The 23,976-nt window shown below is 36.4% G+C and overlaps 1 protein-coding gene across 1 annotated transcript in view; it reads right to left on the reverse strand.

Moving 5' to 3' along the window:
• Positions 1-799: 799 nt before the first annotated feature.
• LOC148819510 (transcriptional enhancer factor TEF-1-like) overlaps positions 800-23,976 on the reverse strand; it is a 67,057-nt gene continuing 43,880 nt past the window's right edge. Inside the window, 12 exon segments of the mRNA XM_088934744.1 lie at positions 800-4,507; positions 4,896-5,048; positions 5,647-5,787; positions 8,686-8,859; positions 10,433-10,557; positions 12,723-12,784; positions 13,004-13,050; positions 13,389-13,523; positions 14,801-14,812; positions 17,966-18,108; positions 18,111-18,180; positions 20,560-20,624. Coding sequence (XP_088790870.1) covers positions 4,394-4,507; positions 4,896-5,048; positions 5,647-5,787; positions 8,686-8,859; positions 10,433-10,557; positions 12,723-12,784; positions 13,004-13,050; positions 13,389-13,523; positions 14,801-14,812; positions 17,966-18,108; positions 18,111-18,180; positions 20,560-20,624 — 1,241 coding nt within the window. The 3' untranslated portion in view covers positions 800-4,393.

Here is a 23,976-nt window from a genome sequence, read left to right on the forward strand (position 1 = left end):
TTAAAAAAAATAGACAAGCTCTCAGTCATTTAGAACAAATCCTGTCTGATGTTTGTCATCTAATTTGAAATGGTCTGGAGTCATTTGACTTTCAGATGTAATTTAAAGAATTTGGACATACTGTACAGGCATATTGGATGAACAGTATTTCTTGGTTTAAATATAAGTGTGGAAATGGTGATCTTTTAATGTGCTTTAAGGTGTTTCAAGAAAAGTATCCTCAACAACCTGTTTGTAGAGGTCCTTTCACTTTTGTGAGAGTTCAATCTAACATTAAAATAGAATTGTGGGAGTTTGAGATACGGATTTTCCTTTAACTCTGCAGCCTGACAATGAGAATGGAGCCATCAGCAATTCCCCACAGGACTGTACAAGTGCACAGAGAAGGGACACAAAACACTGAATAAGACCTGTTAGCCATAATTATATTAGTGTCACCAACTGTAAACCCTGTGCCATCCAGCAGAAAATTGAAACTTTTGGATTTGTCTTTAAAAATGTCTGCTCAATGCTTAAAAGAGTCATAATTACATTAAAAGACTTCCTTCTGCAATTTCACAATTATACAATAACAGGGCAGAAAACATACGATGGTAGTAATCTAATGTATTAAAATTAGTCCTGGGAAATATAAAAGGGTGTTTGAGTGGTGATAAGTTACCGAGTCAAAACTACATTAGTTTAGCTGCCAATGATATTTCACAGTGGAGAAAAAAGCAGCTGGCTGAAGGTACAGAGGCACTGAAGGCACTATCATGATTGAGACATTCATCAATATCTGAAAAACCAGACAGACACATGATTTTATTATTTATTGTCAATTGATATTGTATGCATACAAAGTTCCTAGAAAGCTACAAAATATCTACCACTTTATCAAGAAGGCATCAAAATGTTACTGAGCAAAGACAAGACCATCAGCAGTAAAGAACACACAAGTGTGGCAGGTGTTTCCATCTTTTCCTGCACTTTACTGTCATGGATATTAAAGATATCACACATTTGTACCGAGAAAAGCCAGGATACATGTTTTTATACAAAGCACCTTTTAAAAAAATTCTCTGCACACAAACCCTATAGTTCTCATACTACCTGAACTAAAGAAAAAGTTCACGTTAAAGCCAACATTTAAAATGGTTATAAACAAAAGGTACCAGTACCTACACAGACAAAACACAAACAAATAAAAACAAGAACTGTACTGCTGATATGTTTGTTGAAATTCCTTTTGACATCTTTATATATTGTCCACTATATTAAAATAATATTCTTCAAACATTCAATCTTTAAAGAGAAGAATCTTATAAATCCAAATTTCAGGAGAGGTATTATAAGGGCAAAATGGAATTTACATAGCAAATGTACCAGCAGTGGGGCAGTAACAGATTCACCACTGACCGAATTCTGAATAAGCTGAAGTCATCACAAAACCATTTTATACATACAGCACAATAAAACATGAACGGAGTTAATTTTAAGTTATTTATAAATGTGAACACGTACACAGGGCAAAACAGCTGTCAAACACGAAACAAAACCTGAAGGTAAAACAAATAAAGGCTATTTGATTTGAAATTATACAAAACTCCAGAGTCTACTTCAGGCACATAGCAAGATGGGCAAAAATAGTGTTTGATTTGATATCTTTTTAAAGTGTTTTTATAGAGCTGTTGCCATTATATGAAACATTTTTAACAATACTTTAAGAAAAAAAGGGATTGGCTTTTTCATAATATAGGATTTATGGAGTTCGACAGTAAAAAAAACTCTTTAAGCTGCTGTATTCTGGCACCAAAGGGTTTGGGGGGTGGGAAGTGGGAGCACTCCTTCCAAAGTGAATTTTGGGAACGGCTGATGAACCGATTTCCTTAGTTTTGACAGTTTTTAGATGAGGGAGATGAAAGTCAAATGGAAAAGCTAGCATGTGGACTATACGCTATAGTCTCATCCCTTGGGTTTTTAACTGGCCTTGCCAAACAGAGCTTTAAGTCTCATGTTATTCTGCACCTGGAGCTGTCAAGAAATCAAACAATTACTTCAGTCAAACCAACAAGGCAAAATGTGTTATTTCAATCTGAAAACTCCTGTGGCACTATAGGTTTGCAAAATAGTAGCATTTAAAATAAGGTAACAGTCTTCACATAAAGGAAAAAAAAATAAAAATGGTACATAAACCAGAAATCTGTTCAATTTTGGCCAATCAGATTTACCCAGTTCTAGAATTACTGGAGTGTTTGCATTATCACGTGAATGCGACTCCTTTAAACCCAGAATCCACAGAAGTACTCTCTTGTAATAACACACAGCACTAAGTGATGAAGAAAACAATCATAAATTTTAACTAGCCCATCAAATGACCGATTCCAACAGCAAGAGAGTTAAAAATCACTTTGGTGGAACCCCTTTGCTTACCATGGTTTGTAACTCATTTCATAGATGTTAACATCAGATACTGGTGCTTTTTTCTTACTGCTCCAATGTATTAAAGATGAATTTTTACACCCTTCCTCAGTACAGAAAATTTATATTCATAATAATGAATACTAAATTTCAGTTTCTCCCGTTAAAGACACGATGTGCCTTGTTTATTTCATTACAAAACTAAAAAAAAGGCATTGTGGTGATCTGTTTTCTCTCTCTTTTTTGGTCTTGCTACAATTAGTTAATACTTAATATTGAATCTGTCTTTTCTAAGCTGGAAATACCAAACCAAAGGCACTTTCATGCTACAGTGCAGGAAATTGCTAGAGAAGATCTCTATTTTTGGTCATTTAGATTAAAAAAAGGCAAAGTTTGTTTAGTATATATTGTTCGACCCTGTGAAAAATAATCACATGAAAGTGAGTAAATCCTTTAAGTTTTTTTGCACATTCTATGAATCACAGTTCGTTTCTGACATGGTACAGGTGGGTGTCTGTGCGTGTGTAAGAGACTATGGCAGCTACTGTCAGATACTCCTTTCTTGCAATCGATTTGCTACTTTTTAATATTCAAGACCCAAATAGACATTTTTATTACAAGTAAACAAAGGTCAGTATTACAACATACACTAAGGCACTGTATACTGTTATACTTTGGCAGTTCTGTGTGTGATAAAATTCCTACAAAGTTCGACAATAACAAGAAAGTCTTCCAGCTTAGGAAAGAGCTCACAGTTTTAGTGGCATCTTTTGGAATCCACACCACCACATTTAAGGCTTGTGAGTAATATAAAATGAATATTGTAGGCCACAGATTCATAGAATTTGATGTATGTAAAGGCAGCAACCAGCTGGTACTGGATAGGAAAAAATCTAACCGTAATATTTCAGTTACCCCCAATCATGCCGAAAGCCTGTTCAGGAATTATGCACCATAACGAAAAAATGCCATGGAAACTTGTGAACTTTATCTGGTTTCCCAGCAAAACCGATATTCTTTTAAAAATGATCCCAGCCTTTTCTTTACACAAAAATAATTCCCATTGCTAATCTAAAAATATGCAAAGAAAGTAGGCAACCTCAGTAAGAGATGAGGAACCAAGTGCTTCGGACAAGGCAACAATTGAGTGTAGTGCTTTCATTTTGTCTTTTAGAGAAAATACTTTTACTGGGCAAAATCCATTTGCAGCTTTGGGAAAGGAATCAAAATGCATTAATTGACATTGTTCTTATTGCAGTTGTGATCTCTCATGGCTTAGGCCAGAAAGAAGCAAATATAAGCTTCCATATCACAGTGCGTTTAGTTTTTCAGTTAGTCACTTTTTAAAAAGTCACCTGATTTAAGATTAAATTAAGCGTAGTATCTAACAGAATATAGAGTTTCAGTAATTTATGAACGCTGCAAATGTTTTGATAACGTAGTGTATCTGTAGTCATGTTGGTCATGATTTTTGTCTCGAAAATAGCATTTTTTGTAAATTTATTTATCCAAAATTATATCTTTGAAATACTTTCTTTGGAAAAAAAACTCTCTCTATATATTATACAGTTTACACAACCCTTGATATAACAACTAGTGTCTTTGATAACTGTTCTTAATTGACAACACAGGAAAAAATGAAAAAGAGAAATAAATCTATTGACCAAATGCAACCTGACCAACAGATAATTCTGTTATACTTTCCGTACTGCCACATTATATATATATACACACACACACACACATCTTCCTCAGAACAGGTATCGATTAATCATCTGTTAAAATGAACTATTTCAGTATCAAAACATTTTACAACTGTACCGTAATTCACAGCTGTAGTCATACACATATACATTAAAAATAAAGACAAAAAAAATAGACTTCACCCAAATCTGACTGAAAATAAATCTGGGTTTGATTTTGATTAGAGGCACTGCCACTTGTATTGAGGTTGTCAGTCTATATTTAAGGTTTTCAGTAAATTCCTCTACTCTCATTCCTTCACAAGCCTGTAGATATGATGCTGGGCTCCATGTTCACTGTTCGACACTTCGAAAACACAAGCCATGCAGAGAAGGGTTTCCTGTGTGTCCCTGTTTGTTACCACCTGAAACAAAGAGAGGGGTTATCACCAGGCCTTAAAGCTTACTTATGACAACATACAATCTGGTTTTGATAACCAAGACTAAATGCTCAATGCCTATTTAAACATGTTGGCTCTTCTGTTTCTGACATGTTTAATGTTGAGCACATTAATGAGTTTTGGAAACAGAAGAACTTGGTAGGCAACACTAAGAGTTATGGGGTGTATTACATAATTAATGTACAACACTTGTTACATCATGCATTATTCATAACACTTTTACATAAGTGACATCTGGTTAAAAAAGTTTTAACGCTATATATGTACTGAGTTTACAAACTTATGTAACCAATTTAAGATGCTCACACAATACTTGCACTATCAGGTGCACATTATGAATAAAGTAACTTACCAATAAGATTGTGAAGTTCTCCAGTACACTGTTCATCATGTATTTTTCTGGCAAATGTTTGAGCTTGTGAATAAAGTTGATCATATATTCACACATGGGTGAGCGGCTTATTCTGTATACAAAACGTCCATTCTCAAACCTTGCATATTCAGTCTGGAAAAAATGCAAATGTTACATTGATAAGGGTTTTAAAAACATATGGACATAATTAAAGGTTAAATCTGGTAGAAAGATATCACGTTTGACAATCTGTCTAAAATTGTATTATTTTATATAATAAAGAACAGTAAAAAAACAAAAGCCCTAGTAAAACAATAACATGTTTTGTAACTTTTCTGCCCATTAAAATATGAATTGCAATTTATAAATCAACGTTGCGTAATGTTCATGTTAGACATTAGGTCATTGTTCTAACAAGCTGAGTCATTCCTGTTTAATATTAGCAATGACAACTACTCCGGGCTAGTGCTAGTATTGTCTTAAAGTTGATAAAGTTGAATCTACATTGATAGTCTTACATGTTAAGTATTATTTCAACAATATAATCACTTTTGAAGATAACCTAATGAAACATGCAAATACTGCTGTAAACTAAGAAATCTTATTATAGTCTACATTCTGTTACATAACACCGGCACAAAATGTAAGGGTCAGATAAATTTATGAGCCCATTCGACAAGGGAAGCAGTGAAACCTCAAAATACACGCATTGTACGCAAGATAAAGTCGTTTCACTAAAAGGAAGACTCACCTCGACTTTTTCCACCACTTGTTTGCCGAAGGAGCACACCTTGGTGGAGCAGGTGATTGTCATGTTTTCAGAGCTTTCGTATTGGCTTGTCACCCCATAGAATGCTCCGGCATCATCTTGAATATTGCAGTTCAAGTCAGCCTGGAAACCAAACATTTTACATTTAAGCATTTAGCCGGAAGGGATAGTTTTTTTTCCTCATTAAAAACGACTACTGGCATTCAAGATTTGAATCAAGTGATCCTTCCAGTGCTCAGACATATGCTGCAGTGTTAACATCTTAAAAAGCTTAATGAAGGAACTTAAACCTATAAGAGGAAAAATGACTTTAAGCAATAATTCTAGTAGCATCAGTTAGCCAATTCCAAAAAGTACACAATATTTGCTTTTAGATGACAATTTGGTTTAAGTGGAAATAAAGATAACTGGAACAAACAAACATATCTCTTGAAGGTACAAGTGGATATTTCTTTTTCTACTGAAGAGTTCTAGTGTCCTGTAGGCATGGCTTTTAAAGCATTTTGTTCAGGGTATTTACTTATTAATTTAAGAAGTTCATCCCCCTGGAGATGAATTTTCAAGTATTTTGAATTGAATCTAATTCAGTTGTATCAAATGCTTATCACTGACTAAAACAAAAGGATGACAGAAGCCGTTTAAAAGACGATGCCTATTCGTAGGTGCTGTTTGATACAAGCAGGATAGCTAGCTCCATGGCTCTGATGCTTACCACACTGTTTTTGAAAGACTTGAGCCACTAACACGGTTTACTATTTTGTATTCACTGCAAGGAAAACACTGCTGAATAAGTCTAAAAAAGACAGTTGCACCCACATTCATTATTTCTTGCTTTATACCTTATTTTTGAGATCATGACTATTCTGCTTTATTATATGGGAGATGACTGGCACATGACCACTTTACAATTTATTTTCTTTTCACCACGTGAGAATTCCATTTGTGATGAGAAATATTTTTTTCATTTCAGACTTCCACAGAAGTTTATCCCCACAGTATTCATGTATTTTATCTCTCACAATTAGATCACGTATGCTTTCATTATAACCTAAATAGATTTCTAGGACATTTTTAAGAGGATGTCTAAACCAACCACAAGCAAGCAAGGGATATAAAATGCTATAAAATAATTTCCTGTGTATTACTGGAAAACTACCACTAGACATGGTTTCTGGGAGAGTACGCGGTGTTCATTATTGCTATAAAAAGAGCAAATATTCTTTGCAAGCATGTTTCTCATTCATTAAGAGAGGTAGTTATAAATAGAGACAATATTCAGGAGGGTATCATTGTGCAGATTCCGCAATTCATTTGAAATTCAGATTTGTCCTGTACTTCAAAAGAATTTTAAAAGGCTCATTCTGATGATGATATGCATTACTTTGTAAGAAGCTGCTAGTTTGCATTTTGCATTTCAGTGAATCCGTGCAATGTTTAAACAGCTATTAAAGGCTCAGTAGGTCACTTCATTGTTTTAAAATACTGGAGAACAAAAGGCTTTGATGCTACTATCTAGAGCTGCATTTAACCAAATATAGTAACTGTCCTTTCAGAAATCTATTAAACTGCACTGGGTATTCCTGAATTTAATCAATATCCAATAATTTAGAGATCATCAACTCTAAAAATAGACTGAGCCCCCCCTTTAATACTTCTTTCTATTTTCAAAACTATATTCTAAGTATCCTATATAATTCATTTTGAATGATGCTAATGGTTAGAAACATAATTAAAAAGAAAATGCCTAGATAAACCCAGAGAACCTGATCCTTGCTTTCTTCATATGCACGTTTACAAAAGTTTTTTGTGCTTTTTTTAACATGAGATCACCATTTCTTACACCCTTCAATTTAACCATTTTAAATCAACACACTTAAGGCTACAACCCCTGTGACAGCTAAAACCCATACAGAACTGATTCTGCAATCACTGTTAGGACAGTTAGTTCTTAACATTTCAAGCATGTACGGGGTCTACAGGGGAGTTAGCATTGACTGGCACATTAATGCAGTTCTGATAATACTGCAAACGCCGGCATGCCCAGCAAACCACAGGAGCTGCTGGTGTGCAGAAACCCCCTTTCAGAAGCAGGTTCACTGCCTCCTCAGTCCTCAGGGATTCTAGGTCACATCTGGCTAACTTGTACTGGGATTGTCTGGACTATAGGCCTCAACCTGCCTGCCAGACGAGTGCCTTCATGGGTTTAATCACTCGGGTGCCCATCTGTGAAGCTGGGCAACTCAAATTACACTTAAGGACTTTAAGCAGGACTGCTTCGTAAATATGCATGTTCAAGGTGGCTGATTTCACTTCCATCTTATGTAAGACTTTAAAAAAAAACTCTCCCCTTCCTTTAAGAAAATGTACATTTTTTACTGCTTTGCAAAAAGCTCTTTCCAATTGTTTCTTACTGAGCTTAAAAAACCCAGTTCTCACAAAAGTTTTGAAGTAACCGCAGAATGCCAGGAAATGTTTCCTGTAATATCACAAATGTTCCACAAGCAAAAAAAAGAGCAGCATAGGAGTGGGAGATATTGGAATGCTCTAAACCTTTCTACAAATGCACGTCAAATAATGAAAACAATGTTGATTAGAACTCCACACTTCTCACAGAAACTAAGAAAGATTAAATTCTCAAGTTATATAGGAACATATTCTTTAAATTGAGCTAAGAACTAAAGAATTTCACTCGGCAGGGGGCAGCAGTCTTGCATTTGAGTTGCATGGAATACTCACCACCTGTCAGACTGCAGGCAGGTGTTCAAACAAAGAAACAATAACGCCCTCTAAGTGATACTGAGAGAAACATGCATGGTGACGCAAGAGGTAGAATCTTTTCCAAACTAATAAGTCTGGTTCCAAGTTAAAAAAAAGAAACTTTACCACTTATGATTCATGTAGAATCCCAATAAAACTACAAATCAATAGAAGAAGTTCCATCTCTTTTTATTATGTTTCTTTGAAGAGTGCAGGATAGGAAACAGATTCCACAAATCGCAGCTTGTGCATCATAAAACTCACCCAAAATTTCACGAGGAAAAAGGAATTCTGCGGTCCTTTGCCAAAAAGCTCCTTCAGACCTCCTTTCTTCTCCGGGAATTTGTCATAAATCTGACGAATGTCTACTGATTCAAGCAAGGCATCGTTGTAGGAATGATTGGTTTGTCCAATGTGCACAAAGAGGTGCTTGTTGTACTAAAATAAAAACAGGAAATAGTATTAAGAGTCATGCAACTGAAAAATGAAAACGTTGTGATATATTACAAACATTGCCAGCGCCTTTTTCAATCTGTTAATGAAAACCTATTATCCTGTATAAACAAAGAAATGATGAATAAATAACGATTTAAGGTTCAGTTGAGCACAATCACAAAAGCTGAAATGGAAATTCCACTGTTTATGGGTGTACACATCGTTCACAATCAAGCCAAAAGTAGAGATATTATGACTCCCTGATGTTCTTTTCATTTGAGTTTTATTCTTTAATAACAATAGCTGCTCTCTCAGGTCAGATGACCATAGGGTACAGGGATACAAACGTTCATCTGGGAAAATTTGGAATAGAATTGCAAAGAAAATTTGTATTTAATTTTTGAAAGACGGCAACTATGCTCACTCAGTGGCCCAAAGAGACAGTAATGTGTTATGACCTGGGCTGCCACTGGACATGAATGCCTATTAAACATGTATGGGCCTATCCTCAGATGATTCCTACATAAGAGCTACAGTAAAACCTGCTTCCCAGGAACGCCTCATACAGCTCCGGAAGAGGCCTGCAATCCCACAGACGGGCTCACTGTGTTGGAGGACACTTGGGGAACATAACCACTTGTTTAAGTCTTTCTCTAGAGAATTCTCATGAGTTCTCTCTAAAACTAATAAATAAGAATCTAAAATTTCAAGAATTCTGAGACTCTTCTGAGACTCATCGTTTCAGGGAGGCATTTATGTTATTTGATTTTATGAGGGTTGTTTCAAAGTCATTGTTAGCCTTCAGTTCAATAACCGATTCTGCAAACCAACAACTCCAGCCTTCAGAAGACACAACCATTTGAAATATTCTAGCAAAAATAAGATAAATGGCTGTTGTCATGCAATATCAATTGAAAAATAAAATTCATTTAGGAATGCAGACTAACCATGACAAATAACCCATGTCTAGTTCAAATAATAAAATATTTGCTTGTAACAGAACGAGGGAAAAACTGTATTTTAGACCAATTGAAACATAACATTTTTTATCTCAATCTTGCCCTCTTCTGTCCTTTTTTTTCTTCTTAAATAATTTTATAAATTTGCCACTGTTCAGCTTACTCTGGAGAGGAAATCAATTACGAAATGTTTAACTGAGCAATTTCTTGAAAAGTTGCACAAGAAGCACAAACAACATTAGAAAATCAAAATGCCTATCAGCTCTACTTTGCAGTTAATATCACTCCTTGTAATAGAAACAAGGGCTTGGATTGAGTTCATTGTGCTGTAGTTTAAAGTGGGGGGGGGGGGTTCTCCTTGAACAATAGAAGACACTGTAGTAACAGACATCTCTTCACATTCATCTTGCATATACTTACACCAGTGACACCATGCACAGACTAGAAAGTCTGTTTTTTTTTTGTGTGACAAAGGCCTTTCTTCTTAATCATGAGACAAACTGCAGTTTAAATTTCACTGTTTATAGTGAAACAACATCCGTAATGTGAGGTGCAAACGACAATCAAACTTCCACAGGTAAAGTAGCCTAGGAGAGGCCCGGGAGGTGACATCTTACCGAATCGGGGTCTCTCTGCTGCTCCAGGAAGGCGGAGAACTCCACCAGCCGCAGTTTGGACGTCCCGATGGAGCGGCCCTGCCAGGCTGGGACAGTTGGTGCTGGTGCGGCGGCTGGCTCATATCCTGAACATCACACAGACACGTCAGCATATAGCAGTCACACTCAACCACTCTACCCCCCTGGCAGGAATGCAAGGTCTGATCGTTACACGGCTGGGGAGCAGGTACTGTAGTGCTTTCAAGTAGGGGGCTGTGGAAGCATGCTTAGGTTGCAAAGGAACAAGTAAAGGTTTATTCCCTGCTGAAAAGAAAAGAGAATGATTCGGCTGTGGAGCCTTCTTCAGGTGTAGAAGGTCTTCATCTGAAGAAGGCTCCACAGCCGAAATGTTTCTATTTTCTTTTTTCAGCATGGAATTTACTTGTTCCACCATACTACTTTATTTGGTTTACCTTAATTTAACAGTGCTAAAAAATCTATCTATATAAAAAACCTTACATGTGGTATAAGCAATGATATGGTGTGAGGATTTAGTTATTTTATTCTGTTTTTTTTTAAACCAAAGTGACAAAATAAGTACTTTATTTCAAAACAGATTTACAAAGTTCGAGAAAATCACAAATTCTCCCTGAGCAGCAAGGACAGTACTGCTGACATTTAGGCTGCTGCTCAGAACTCGTCTATTTAGACAGCACAAGTGGCCTCTCAGCTACCTGCTTCAGCAACTCAAACACCAATGTTTCGAATTCTCAGACTGGTAACGTAACTTACTCGTTGCATTTCTTCCAAGTAAACAAGCTGTGAATCCATACCTGGTGTTTACATTACTGCTTTGTATCCACACTACCTGTATACAGTTTAAATTCTTATCATTTCATCTGTTTGCACAGCACCTGCGTTGCTCATCTAGTTTGTACTTTCCTCGCCATATTTATCCTACCATACAAATATTCCTAGTACCTACAACATACACCTAATGTTAATTAAAAGTCGCCTTGGATAACAACAACCTGCTTACTAAATGAACTCTAAAGAGATTTGTGCAAGTTGTAAGTGGGCAATGAAATCCCCCCATCAGTACAATCATCACTACCTAGACAAGTTGCTGAAGATTCCTTCAAGAACAGATTAGATGAGATCCTCATATCACTTCCAAACTAACAAGCAAATGAGCAATACAGGCCGAATGGCATCTCATTGTAACATTCTTATGTTCTGAAGTCTAAGAAGGAAATAAATATAAGAATCAACAGCATATCCTGCAAATATTACACTGACTAGCCATGGCATGTGTTTATAAAGCATTCAATATTAACTCAGTTATATTCCAAACAACCACAGAATATGTAGTTAAGACAAAGACCAGGGAATCAAAGCCAGAGAAGTACTCCAGCTGGAATAACAAATAGAAGCAAATTCCTGAGAAAGACTGGAAGTATGAGAGATTTTAAAGAAAGTCAGCAGAAATAATGATTTCCGCTTCAGTTCATACAGAAATAGGGAGAACCAATGTAAACTACCTGAGGGTTGATTCATATGGCAGGTGGTATTTTTCCACAAGAAGGAGTGGCGATTGTACGGAATGGATCACTACTGTGACCAAGAATGCCTTCTTAAGAAAACAGTAAAAATCCTTCACTGCTGAGTTTATTAAGAAATGAACAGGCAGGAGGGAACACACATCCTCCCCTTTGTCCTTAACGTTAAATTTTGGTCTTCTCTTGTGAATTTTTTTTATTCCCGCTTGAGCGGACAGAGCAGATTTACATGGGAAAACAAACTAACTCTAAAACCTAAATACTGGTTGTCTACAGCCAGCTCAGGTCACCCACAGCTTAATGGCTGTTTATCAATGGGGTGCCTCCTACTGCAGCTAATAGCTCCGTTAGATACAGCCATTTCATACTATTACAACTCCGAACAGACGTGAAATTCAAAAGGAGGAGTGAATCAGTTAGAATGCACTTTTTTTCCCCTAAACAGGAAATGCATTATGTTCTTCCTGTATTGGCCATCATGTCAACTTCAGCTCACAGGAACCCTACATAAATTTAAAACCAAATGGGTGGGGATTTAAGAAGCAGCTTCTTTTGTTATGCATCTGGTATTTTGTGTAGAATATCAATCAAAAATGTTATCTTCTAAGGTCCTCCTCACAGGATGTAGTAATAGTAATATACTATTGCATTTTGTCAAATATGCTACTGATAAAGCTTAATGTGGGGGATTTGGAGGTAAGTAATTCAGTGGGAATGTGACTATTATCCAAAGAGAGTGCATCAAAACCTACCTGAAATAGGCGTTGTTACTGCTGGCTGGATGGGATAGGCTTGCTGGGCAAATGGCTTTATGCTGAAATAAGAAAGTAAATAGAAAAGCATCACTTGGATGTGAAAGCATATTTGATGTGCAATGATTAGTAAAAATGTTTGTTGGTGTGTATTTGTGTATATTGTTCAAAATAGTATGAGCTAAATAAATGTTATCCATCACTAACATTCACACCACCCGTGGAGAAAAACTGCAGACGCGTGTCACAACATCATTTCGGATTCAGCTGTGTTTACTTACTCTTGTGATGATCCGGGCTGTCCTGTCGATATCATGCCCTGCCAAAACTAGGAAACGGATAAATGAATAGTTAACCAAAACAACACACCCCCACCCCCTACACTCGCTCACACACCATCACCTGGTTTTATCAAGCACCAATGAAAAAAGGAGGGTCAGGCGCAGAGTTCTCATACACCCTCAGATGCTGTTTTTATTACATGATTATCTTTGACTTATTCATTCAGCTTTTAATATTTTTTCCTATCAGTTGCTAGATCAAATAACCTCCACTGCAATTGACCGCACTTGAAACCATCCCCTCTCCCCCCTTCGCTGGCTCCAAGTGGAGCCCATTAGCTCTCCTTTCCCCACACAAGCCCGGTGGATGCAGCTCTTCTCTTACCCCTGGTGCTCCTGGAAAGGCTGGGCGCGGGATGCCTGGCAGGCCTAGTTTATTGTGGATGGCAGTGGCCGATACAATCTGTGCCGATGACATGGAAGCCATACTTTGGAGTGCTTTGTCCTTCACGGTTTGATCCTTCAACAGCAGTCACACAAAAGGCTTAACATTACAGGCAATGGCAAGATGCTCCACAGCAGCAGCACAAAACAGCTACAGTACACAAGCTTTGATTAATGCCAACAGCAAGCATTACATACTGTATAAGAATAAAAAAAAATAATAATCACATCTGCCACGGTTATATGTTTGAATGAATTTGCCATTCATTCTCTGTAACTATCAAGCATACATGAATTCCTCTAATGTAATAATGCAAATGTTGGAGTGTTTCGTACTGTGCATCAGTATGCACAATATACACTCAAATATTGTGAATACAGTTCTATAATGTAACTATTAATTAACTTACTTTTCAGAAACAAAACTGTCCTAGGGATGGTCCTTCTTTTGTTGGACTTGTCTTTGTATGCATATATAGTGAGGTACTCTAGACTATCACATTTATACAAGTGGAAAAAGCAGCTTATAATATACATGTACTAATATACAGAATATCCCAGATTGCTTTTATATAGTCAATCTGGGGAACAGCAGTAGTCACTCCATCAGTGGACCAATTTATATTAAAAAAAGTTTCCATTTTAAGCAATAAAAGTCCAGATTTGGAGTTTTAAGTGCTCAAGACTATCAATACATCTCAATTGCTTTTAACTGATTCAATCAGGCAGTTCTGATCAATAAAAGAACCTGGGATTGCTCCATATGAAGTGTTATTGATCACATATTGCCTGAGGAAGGTGAAAGTTGTTTCAATTCTTATAGGAGATCAAGCACAAAATATGGTTCCCATTTTTCAAAGACTAAATACAGCAAACCTATTAGTCCATCAGAGGAAACTTCGAAAGAATTGTGGTTAGAAAAGGCTACATACTCCACCATGCAAGTAAATTATTGGGTGTTTTTTTTGTTAATAGACTGACAGAGAAATTGTGCCATGTTTCACCTTTAAATCCAGAAACAAGCCAACAGCAAATCTTAAATGTTTTATAAACATTTAGGTGAAATGTCAGTTAACCACTAGAAACAGCAGAAAAAATGACTGTATAAAAGTCATACACAGGTAGGTTTGAACAAGCAAACATTCTGGGTGAGCATGCTGGCAAGAAAAAATGCACTGAAGTGTAACAGCACTGTATCTGCTTAAAAACAACAAAACCTTGACATCAGAAACCAAATGATAAGCAGGTGTTCTTGAGGAGAGGCATCTACACTAACAGCAGAGATACTGTAAAAGCTAGCCTAAAGATAGGCCAAGCACAGCTAAGAAACATAACTGGGAAAGGCATACTTACCATGCTTGTTACCTGAATGCAAACAAATAAGATTTATTGTAATTTTATAAGCTTCTTGCTAAATGACCATTGAGCCACACATCACATTAAACATGTAAAGAAGCAATACTAGTAAACTAAAACTAACTGAACAGGTTTGTTTTTGAGGTCAGTCATTGAATGAGACTCTTGTCCTTTGATGACATCTGCTCTAAAATGCACTCTAACCAAGCATTAAATTATGATAAAATGAAAGAGTTGATCAAACTGTAAACTGAAGCATTTTGTAAACATTCATTTAAAGAGTAATTTAAGGTAACTCTAGTACTAAGTTATCAAAATGTCCCAAAAGAATGTGAAATGATTTAAGTTTTCCAGATTATATGCAACACATTTTACAAAAGTTTGAAATTTCTAAATTCATGCTGGGTCATAACAGCTGAAGAAAATTAAGACATTATGTATTTAATTGAAGCTCTTCTCTTGTTTTTAGCAGTGAATTTTAAAAACATAGCAACACATGCATACACAAATTTAATACCACAGCACTAAGCATGGCTTCTGTGACTGTATCCATAATGAATGTTTTATTTTATCTTTGAATTTTATATTAAGAATGCACTGATGGCCTTGTTTGAGACATGTTCTGCATATTAACATCCAAGGTTAAATCTTTTCTTACCACCTCATTGTTGAATTATATAACTACAAATATATTTTCTACAAAAAACTAAGGAAGTTTTTTTCTTCCTTTATGTAGAGTTTGACAACAATAACTCTTAACTTATGGTATAATGTCACAACATTTTTTAAGAAGAGTGATGATAGAAAAAGACACAAATTTAGCTTCAAAATTCAGATCTTTAAAATGCCCACAGAGGTAGTTATTGATCAAAATGTACCTTAAATTGAAACAGTTTAGAAGGGTTTATAAAATATGCACTTTAAAACACAGCAGTCTTAAACACATTAAAGTTTCAAAATTAATGCACCATAAAATGCATCACCAAACTCCTCCACCTTAATATCCAAAACACTGGATTATAAATTAATTTTCCTCTCAGATATTTCACATCACCTTTGCCTAGATTTCATTTTGGACTACCCATAGAGTGTGGTAACATAATGACAGTAATTTCACTTAACAGAACAGAGATAAAGAAAAGGGGATATGAATGTACAATAGGGCTCTCAGCAAATGGAAGGCCTGTACTTGAATTCTTTTCCACCCTGTTCTCTAATTTGCTTTTGATTAAGGTAGACAGTAACACATACAAAAGCTGGCTATTTTACTCAGGCAACAGGCAATGCCCATGAAAGAACGTGCATTCATTGCTGCCCCCAACACACTACCTAATGAGCAGCAATTAATCCATTTTATTGTGTTTGAAAATGGTGAAAACTGGGCACATCAAAGAAAGATTCTAAGCTATCTTTCAAGTAAACTCTTTGTTCTTCATTTCAAAACCCAAGGAAAAACCTGAGATTTTTCCAAAAAATCTTAAGTTTCAATTACTAGGATTCAGATAATGTACATTTATTATACAACATGAAATAACCTGTATGGCAATTTTATTCACACTTGGAATCTTGACATGGACTTGTGCCCTAAAACGCTGGTTTTAGCCTGAATGATTTTTAATATCTATTAACGCAGCTTAAGGGAAGCAGTTGTGGCAGCCAGGTGAATATTAGATCAGTCTTTAAGAAAAGAAAGGAAAGAATGCAAAGTAAGCATTAAAATGTAATAAAGCCTGATTTCTTAGTTCAGACTGATGTACTTTGCTATTTAAGGTTAAAAAGGAAAATATCAGATTCTTAAGAGAAAGGAATAACAGGGCCTGATCTTGAAGCATTTTAATTCAGCACAGCTACTTCCTGTGCCTGATTAAAATACATAAGCCAAGGCATTCAACGGATGCCCTATCAACCCCAGTGCTCAGCAAGCACAGCTCACAGCCACTCACTACCATCCAATGCATCTTGCCAGCATGCTGCCCATTTTGCACTGAAAAAACAAACACTCCCTTCCAGCTCATATGCGTGTTATAAAGATAGTCAGATTTGTCACACCATGCCTATCAGCACTGTGGAAAGCAATTCCTTTAACTAGCCATGTGTCATTTGTTTTGAGCATCATATTCTTTGTATCCACACTGTAATACTATTAGTTAGGGCTCTGGACTGAAGGGTTACACGTTCAAATGCCAGACTAATGTACCTCACTTAAAATTGCTCCAGTATAAGGCCCACTTTTGAAATGGGCACTTCTCCCCAGGCCATGATTGCAAATGAGAATTTCTTCTCAGTTAACCTAGTTGGTTAAATAAAGGATTAAGTTTTAAAATTTAATTTTGCCTAGTGCTGCCCTTGTACTGAACTTCCAACTTGATCTAGCCTTGTCATTTTATTAATGTATTGTTGTCCTTAGACTGTCTTAGATTATATATCAAAATACATAATTTGCATAGTAAGGACATCTACTAGGCAAGCAACATCAAAGATACTCATTATGGATACTGTGCTTGAGGATCTCACATTTGCTGGCATGTTAGATGAGATGTTGCTGATTTCTTTTAATTACTATGAAACCAAATTAAATTGTACTGTGCATTGTTTCAGATTACATATCTAATTGATTACCCTGGAAAACTGTTAATGAGCCAAATGTAATTCAACTGTTTTTCACAGTGTCTTTAGTAAATACATTAAGGACACAGCAACACTTGAATTCCTTAATTTCAAATGTTTTATTTACAATTATGTAGTCCTTGAAGCATACAAAGGCCTAGATTTACAAACACATTTTCTACATTACTCTTTAAGAAGATAATCAGCTAAGAATGTGTGTATTAGGGATTTTCAGTTTTCCCATTTTATCTTAATGATACTTTTGTGATTAAGAATGTTCAGGATTTTTAAAGGACCAAATGGGTCACAGTTAAACATCCACAGATATTTTTTGGTTTGCTCAAATCAAAAGCACATATAACTGAAACCAAATCCTTCCCAAAGGCTGAAGAGGTGCTTCCAGACTAGAGATTTGTGTTATAAATGCTAAACAGACTGCCACATGCAGGAAAACTAGGTTACAGGAATCACAGCACAAGGCATTCACCCATCACCATGGAAAACAGGAAGTGAAACGCATAGCAACCACAAGCCCAAAAGCAGAAAAGCGCATACCTTTAGCTTGGAATGAAACTCACGAGATTTCCTTCTGGCAAGAACCTGAATGTGACTAGACACCTGCAGGGTAGGGGAAGGGAGGAAAACAAAGGAAAAGCCTGTAACCATGGAGATGAAAAGCCCCCTGCAACTGGGCAAGCCAGACGTACCTTGATGGCGGCTTGGATTTCTCGAACTTTCTTTCTTGCTAAGACCTGTATGTGACTAGACACCTACAATCGTTCAAATTTATAAAACAAAAAAAAAAGAAAAGAAAACCAAATGTAAAAAATACACATCTATTGGTTAATACACTTAGGGAAAATGATGGGTCTCATCAGGCAGCTAAGCTAGAAGGTGTACTGCATTTTCAGCCACGCACCAAGCTCTAAGCAACCAAAGCATTGTTATATAGGTCATCATCACTTAAGTGAGTTGATTAAGGAAGACGGTCTCATTTACCACATTTAGCCTTGTGCAGATGTCAAATTTTAGTTCATGTGGTAAATTAAAATTTCCAGATGTTTTTTTTTCCCCCACAGTATTTAAAAGTGTCTTCATGAAGGCTGACTTTGTTCAATTTACTTTTGTGTCTACGTGCTTTAAAATGATGCATAAATACTCCATAGTCTTTAATAAATCCTAATGTATATCAAAACATTCAGGTAACGCGAGGTTGAATAATAATCAAACTTTAGGAACTTGCTCCACAGGCATTGAGAGCTGAGGGTGGTGAGAATAAATCTGCAATGGCATTTTTGTTCCCCATTCACACCACCTTCTCTTTGCATTTCTATCAAATCAATCAAATACAAGTGGTTGTTGAAACATTTCACGCAGAGAAGCAATACAGTATCAGGGTGCTGTTAATGAAAATCAGAAATCGTTATGTGCTATTACACCCTTTGTGCATATAAAGAAAAATGAAAGGTCTCATACAGGAGTTTAAAGGATACTATATTTTAGCAAATAAAAGCCATCAGAAATTGTATTCCATTTAAGCGTTGTATAATAATCAACTTTTCATCATTCTTTAGTACCACACTTTACAATATTAGAGACTTAACATCAAGTCAAATCCTTTTTGCAGTATGTTGAATTTGATCTACATCTTAAAAAAGGCTCAAACATAACAGGATTTTACAACACAGGAAATAACAAAATGATCTTGTTTTAAAACAGGCCTTTGTTATTTTAAATGACGCACACAGAGGACTACATATTGAAGCAGAAAACACTAGCTCATCTTTCACAGAATTCTTCTACAAGTAACAGAAGTCAATCACTTCTGTCAGCAAAATGCCACATTGCAGTGCATCTGCAGCATTTTCACCTATGTATTAATTCCTTTTTAATTTGTTCATAATTTGTGCACAAAGAATATTGTACATTTTTTTGTTCAGGATTTCAACATATTTAAGAAGTTTGTTTTAAATTACACAGTGGATTATCGTTACCCTGTTTCAGGATAAGTCTTAGTTCAGGAATAAAGAATTTGTTTCACCCATAAAATCCTCTAAACAAGTTAAACCCAGATGTATATGTGGTTCTGACCAACATACAACATAATTGGCAACACCAGAATCAGAATCTCCATAAGATTACTTTTCGTCTTCCACTTAACAGCATAATTAATAAGATCAGCCCAGTGAAACAGAAAAGGAATTCCGCTTGAACAGAACAGCATAACTTTACTTTTTAGGAATCTGTTCGGCTTGCGCTTATTCCATTTTAAATATATTTTTTTTACCATCTCAGGACTCACACAGTTGTCAGCCCATTGCGCAGATGTGCAAAATTGTAACACCATCCGATGTCTCGATTTCTTTTTAGCTACACAAATTTAACCATTTTCTCAAGCGTTCAAATCAAACATTTTAAAGTTTGAGATAATTGAGCAGAATGTTTTATAAAACAAATGACAAAACTAATACATCTAAAAATCATGGGAAGGTTTCACTGTTACCAAAAGAAATGTTTAAATAAAAGACTTTATACATTCATATACACAATGACGATTTTTGGTTAGTTGGCATACTAAAATATGCATGGCGCTTTAATTGTTTTAATTTTTGTTTTATTTTGCAACAAATTCGGGAAAGTAACGTCTGCTATGATTTGTGGTCTACATTTTTTGTACTGTATTTGCTTCCATTGCTTATTACTGTCCGCAGTGAAAAGTGCGCAAGCTTTGCAAGTACGTCTTAGCGGTACTGTGTTCACATGCAGCACGCGAAAAAAAGCAGGCTGGCATGCCAAGACTTTTCACAGAAACCAGAACCACTTACCACACTGCTCACCATAGCAAGTGCCAGGCATGTTGATTTTCCTGGGAAGATAAATCGCTGTGATCTGAAGCCACTCTTGGCAAAACCAACAGGGCATGCAAGCGCAATAAATGCATGCATGTGTATTGTGTTTTCAGGTCACTTAAGTGATGACAACACTGCGTTCCGAGTTGCAAACAATATACTTCAGCAAACAGGTAATAAAGATGCCAGTGATATTCATGACAGCTCGTCAGAGCTGAAGCAGAGGCAGCCAGTGCAGCAAGATACGGTCATGTTTCTTTGTCACTGTGGCATGCAAACATTCTCATCGGTCCTCATTACCTGCTTCCTTGTCCTCGTCTTTCCTGTTCTGAGTTTGATGTATCTGGCTATCAATTCGTTTCGACCTTTAAAAAAAGACAATTGAAGAAAAAAAATTCTTATTAAAACATGCAGCCATTAAAGGTCATTCTTTGTTAAGATCTTATACTGCGCCCATTTATCAGTCAATATTCATAGATGAGTTTTACGTTTTTATTACAGTTCCCATCCAATATATTTTTTAAAACAGTGCCTGGTAAAGTGGCTATAAAAATGCTATTTGGCAGGATCTAACTAGCTATGGAAAACCTATTTAGGGCGCATAACCAAACCTCAAACTGTGAAAGAAAATGAGCACCGGTTGAAACACATAATAAAGTGTGTAATATACGTTTAACTATATATACACTTATTTTGTGGTTAGGTTACAGAAGGAACGTGCACAAAGGCCATTGCCGAGCTACTTAAATAAGCACACAAAAAAAATTAACCTGGTAGTTCTTTGCAAGGCAGGGTAATACACTAACACATAAAACATTAATAACTAAGTAATAACTTCCAAACATTCAAATATGCTATAGCACCAAAAATTCCATAGGAAATCTGTTCATTAAATGTTATCACTACTGTATTTCGAAAATGGAATGAAACACAAGTGATTTTTAATGTAACAGATTATATTAACTCAAGTCTTAGACACAGTACGTTACTAATTGCCAGAGGCTGTGCAGAACTGACCTGTAGTGGGCCTCATCATATGTTTATAGCATACCATCACCCCCAAACTAGTAGGCAAACTATAGATAAAGGGTCATTTTGACTGTGCAACCTGCCACAACAGAAGGCTGAACTCATCATTTTTTATCCTTAACGTAATGGGCTCTTCACAAAACTCCGTTTGAAAAGATTTTCTTTCAAAAAACTAAACTGCGCCTTTAGCACCTTCTCCATCTGGGACAGTGCCTCGTGAGGCTGGAGCCAACCCAGAAGAACTGGCTTTCCGACAAGGGATGGACGAACAACCAACAACCAAAACTAATCTTTTTGTCAGAACAGATCACAGTAGGGGACAGGAAAAGAACCAAAGTGAGTAAGAGCCACATAAATCCACAAAACCATTTGTACAGCACAAAACATAAGTCTTTAACGAGGTGACTTGTTTCAACATTTTAGATAACGCTACCACTTGTGGAACAGCACAGAATGACCAGGAGGAATCGGGACAAATTGTTTTTCCCCCAGCCTTGCATTTAATTCAATATTCTACAGACACCACTATTTGCTTGTCATCCATTAAGTTACAATTATCCAAAAACCATATACAAGTTCACAACAATGACATCTGCTCAAATAATATGTCAGGGCAATTTCAATCCATCAGTTTCGACTGCCATACTATATTTCAAGCTAGGTGGCAAGGCACAGCATTCCACCTGCTTTTTTTTTTGTTGTTCTAACATCCTCATACCAGGTGTGGTAGATGAAAGGCTAATCTCCCTCTCTGTAGTGTAGGAGCACATCTTCAGTTACTCCCATCAGCCACACCTGCTTGGCGGGGAGGCCAAGGAAAGAGAAGCCGTCTGCTTCTGCAGCATGGAGTTTTTCAGACCTTTTCAAATCCTGTTCACCTCCCTGTTGCGCCTTTATCGAAGGCAGCCAATGGCAGCTCCTCCAGAAATTTCAGAAGTGCGCTTTTGTTAAGCCCTGAAATTATAGATGTATGCTTTTACGTAAGAGCTATCACAGCTACTTCATGAAGTCACAGGAGTCAGCAGTGTCTTTTCCACCCTTGGAGATCAGTCTGACGAAAGAAAAAAAGTTGTCCAAAAACATTTAAAATTTTTTTTCCCCTCATTACTATTATTCGAAATCTACTAAAAAATTATTCTACAAATGCAAAAGACAAAAAAAAAGACACGGATCTTTCCAACACAGCTGTTTTATAAGCTTTTTCTAATGAGCATTTTATGTTTTTGGTCATTCGGCTCAGGCTGTGGCTATCAAATAAACCAGCAGTGCAGTGTAATTACATTGCAGTATTCCTTAAAATATTGTAACACAAAACTGCAATACATACAGTTTACCTAATGCATTTTAGTATGCATACTGTCAAAGGAAAAAAAGACCACATGAAATCAAAGTGTGTACTTTGACCCTACACACACTGGTGCCTCCGCATTTGTAGAAGCACCTTTTGAAAGCTGGATACAACACAAGACAGGTGTTTTAGCGTTTAGTACAGTCAGTTGCTTAATGACAAGAGCTGTGTAAGGAGGAAGGGCCCTGCTTTCTTAGTGGGTATCGTTTTGTTAAGGCCACACCAACTGCAGGAGATCATGTGACCCCGGCCAAATAAACAGCATCTGGGGATTTTCAATTACAGCCCTTCACCCAGCATGCCTGCACTGTAATCTCTACCAGATGAGGCTAGGGCCTCGCTATTTTCAATAATTCACACACTGTGTACACATAACATGACAATAAGGGCATTCATGCAGACGCCTGATTCGTAGATCAAAGCTCCCAAATGGCCAGCTGTAAGCATGCTTACTGCTGAATAATTCATTCTTTTCACAAGCTTGAAAAAACGCTCAGCAGGACTTGGCAAGCTTGCTTTTTTTCCTGTGTGGTGTGCAAAACAACATTTTGAAAAGGGGGCAACCCACTTTTAAGACTTGCAGTCCCCAAAATAAAGAACCCCCCTTCCTTGCCTTTTTGTTTTGAGAAGGACATGCTCCGAGTCTAATAAACTAATCTACACAATTGGCTTGTTTTGGGGGGGTGATTACATGGAAGGATAAAAATAATGTTTCCCTTTTCAGACCACATCAATCTAAATGAGTACTCTTTTACAAATAACAGGCAATTAGAATCAAATCAAAGTTTAATCCACTTCAAATTCTTAAAATCTCACTAACAGCTTCACACTGTAAATAAATTACAGTTTCACCATGTCTGGGAAACTGAACTTTCTAAAGTTATGAGTTTTTTTTTAAAAATGTTTTGAAGACATTGAGCCCAAGCACTGAACAATAAAGTGTATTCTGAAATACTTTTTAAATTAAGGTACTTCTAATAACATAGCAGAAATTTAATAGTTAATGAAATAAAAAAAATCTAAAAAACCTTCAATAAAAAAGAAATTACAAATGTCATTAATTTTCAAAAGGCAAAAGTGAAGAGCAGTTCTCCCTTTCTTTTCCGACATCTACAAGGATTAAGGATCTATAATTAGACTCAGCACTACCCCTAATGGTAAAAAACTTTGATATAAAAGCCACGCTTAAATACTATTTCTACATGCACACTTTAAATAGGTCAAGTCTGACTCTTATCACACATGCTTATTTAAACTTGGTGTGAGGTACGCAATCTCAAATAGCCAGGAGCTGTTGATCTTGTTCGTAAGAACTGTGATCTGCGATAAATTACTGCCCT

The sequence above is a fragment of the Atractosteus spatula genome, chromosome 16 (assembly GCF_055471065.1).
Source record: "Atractosteus spatula isolate fAtrSpa1 chromosome 16, fAtrSpa1.hap1, whole genome shotgun sequence".
Taxonomy (NCBI): Eukaryota; Metazoa; Chordata; class Actinopteri; order Semionotiformes; family Lepisosteidae; genus Atractosteus; species Atractosteus spatula.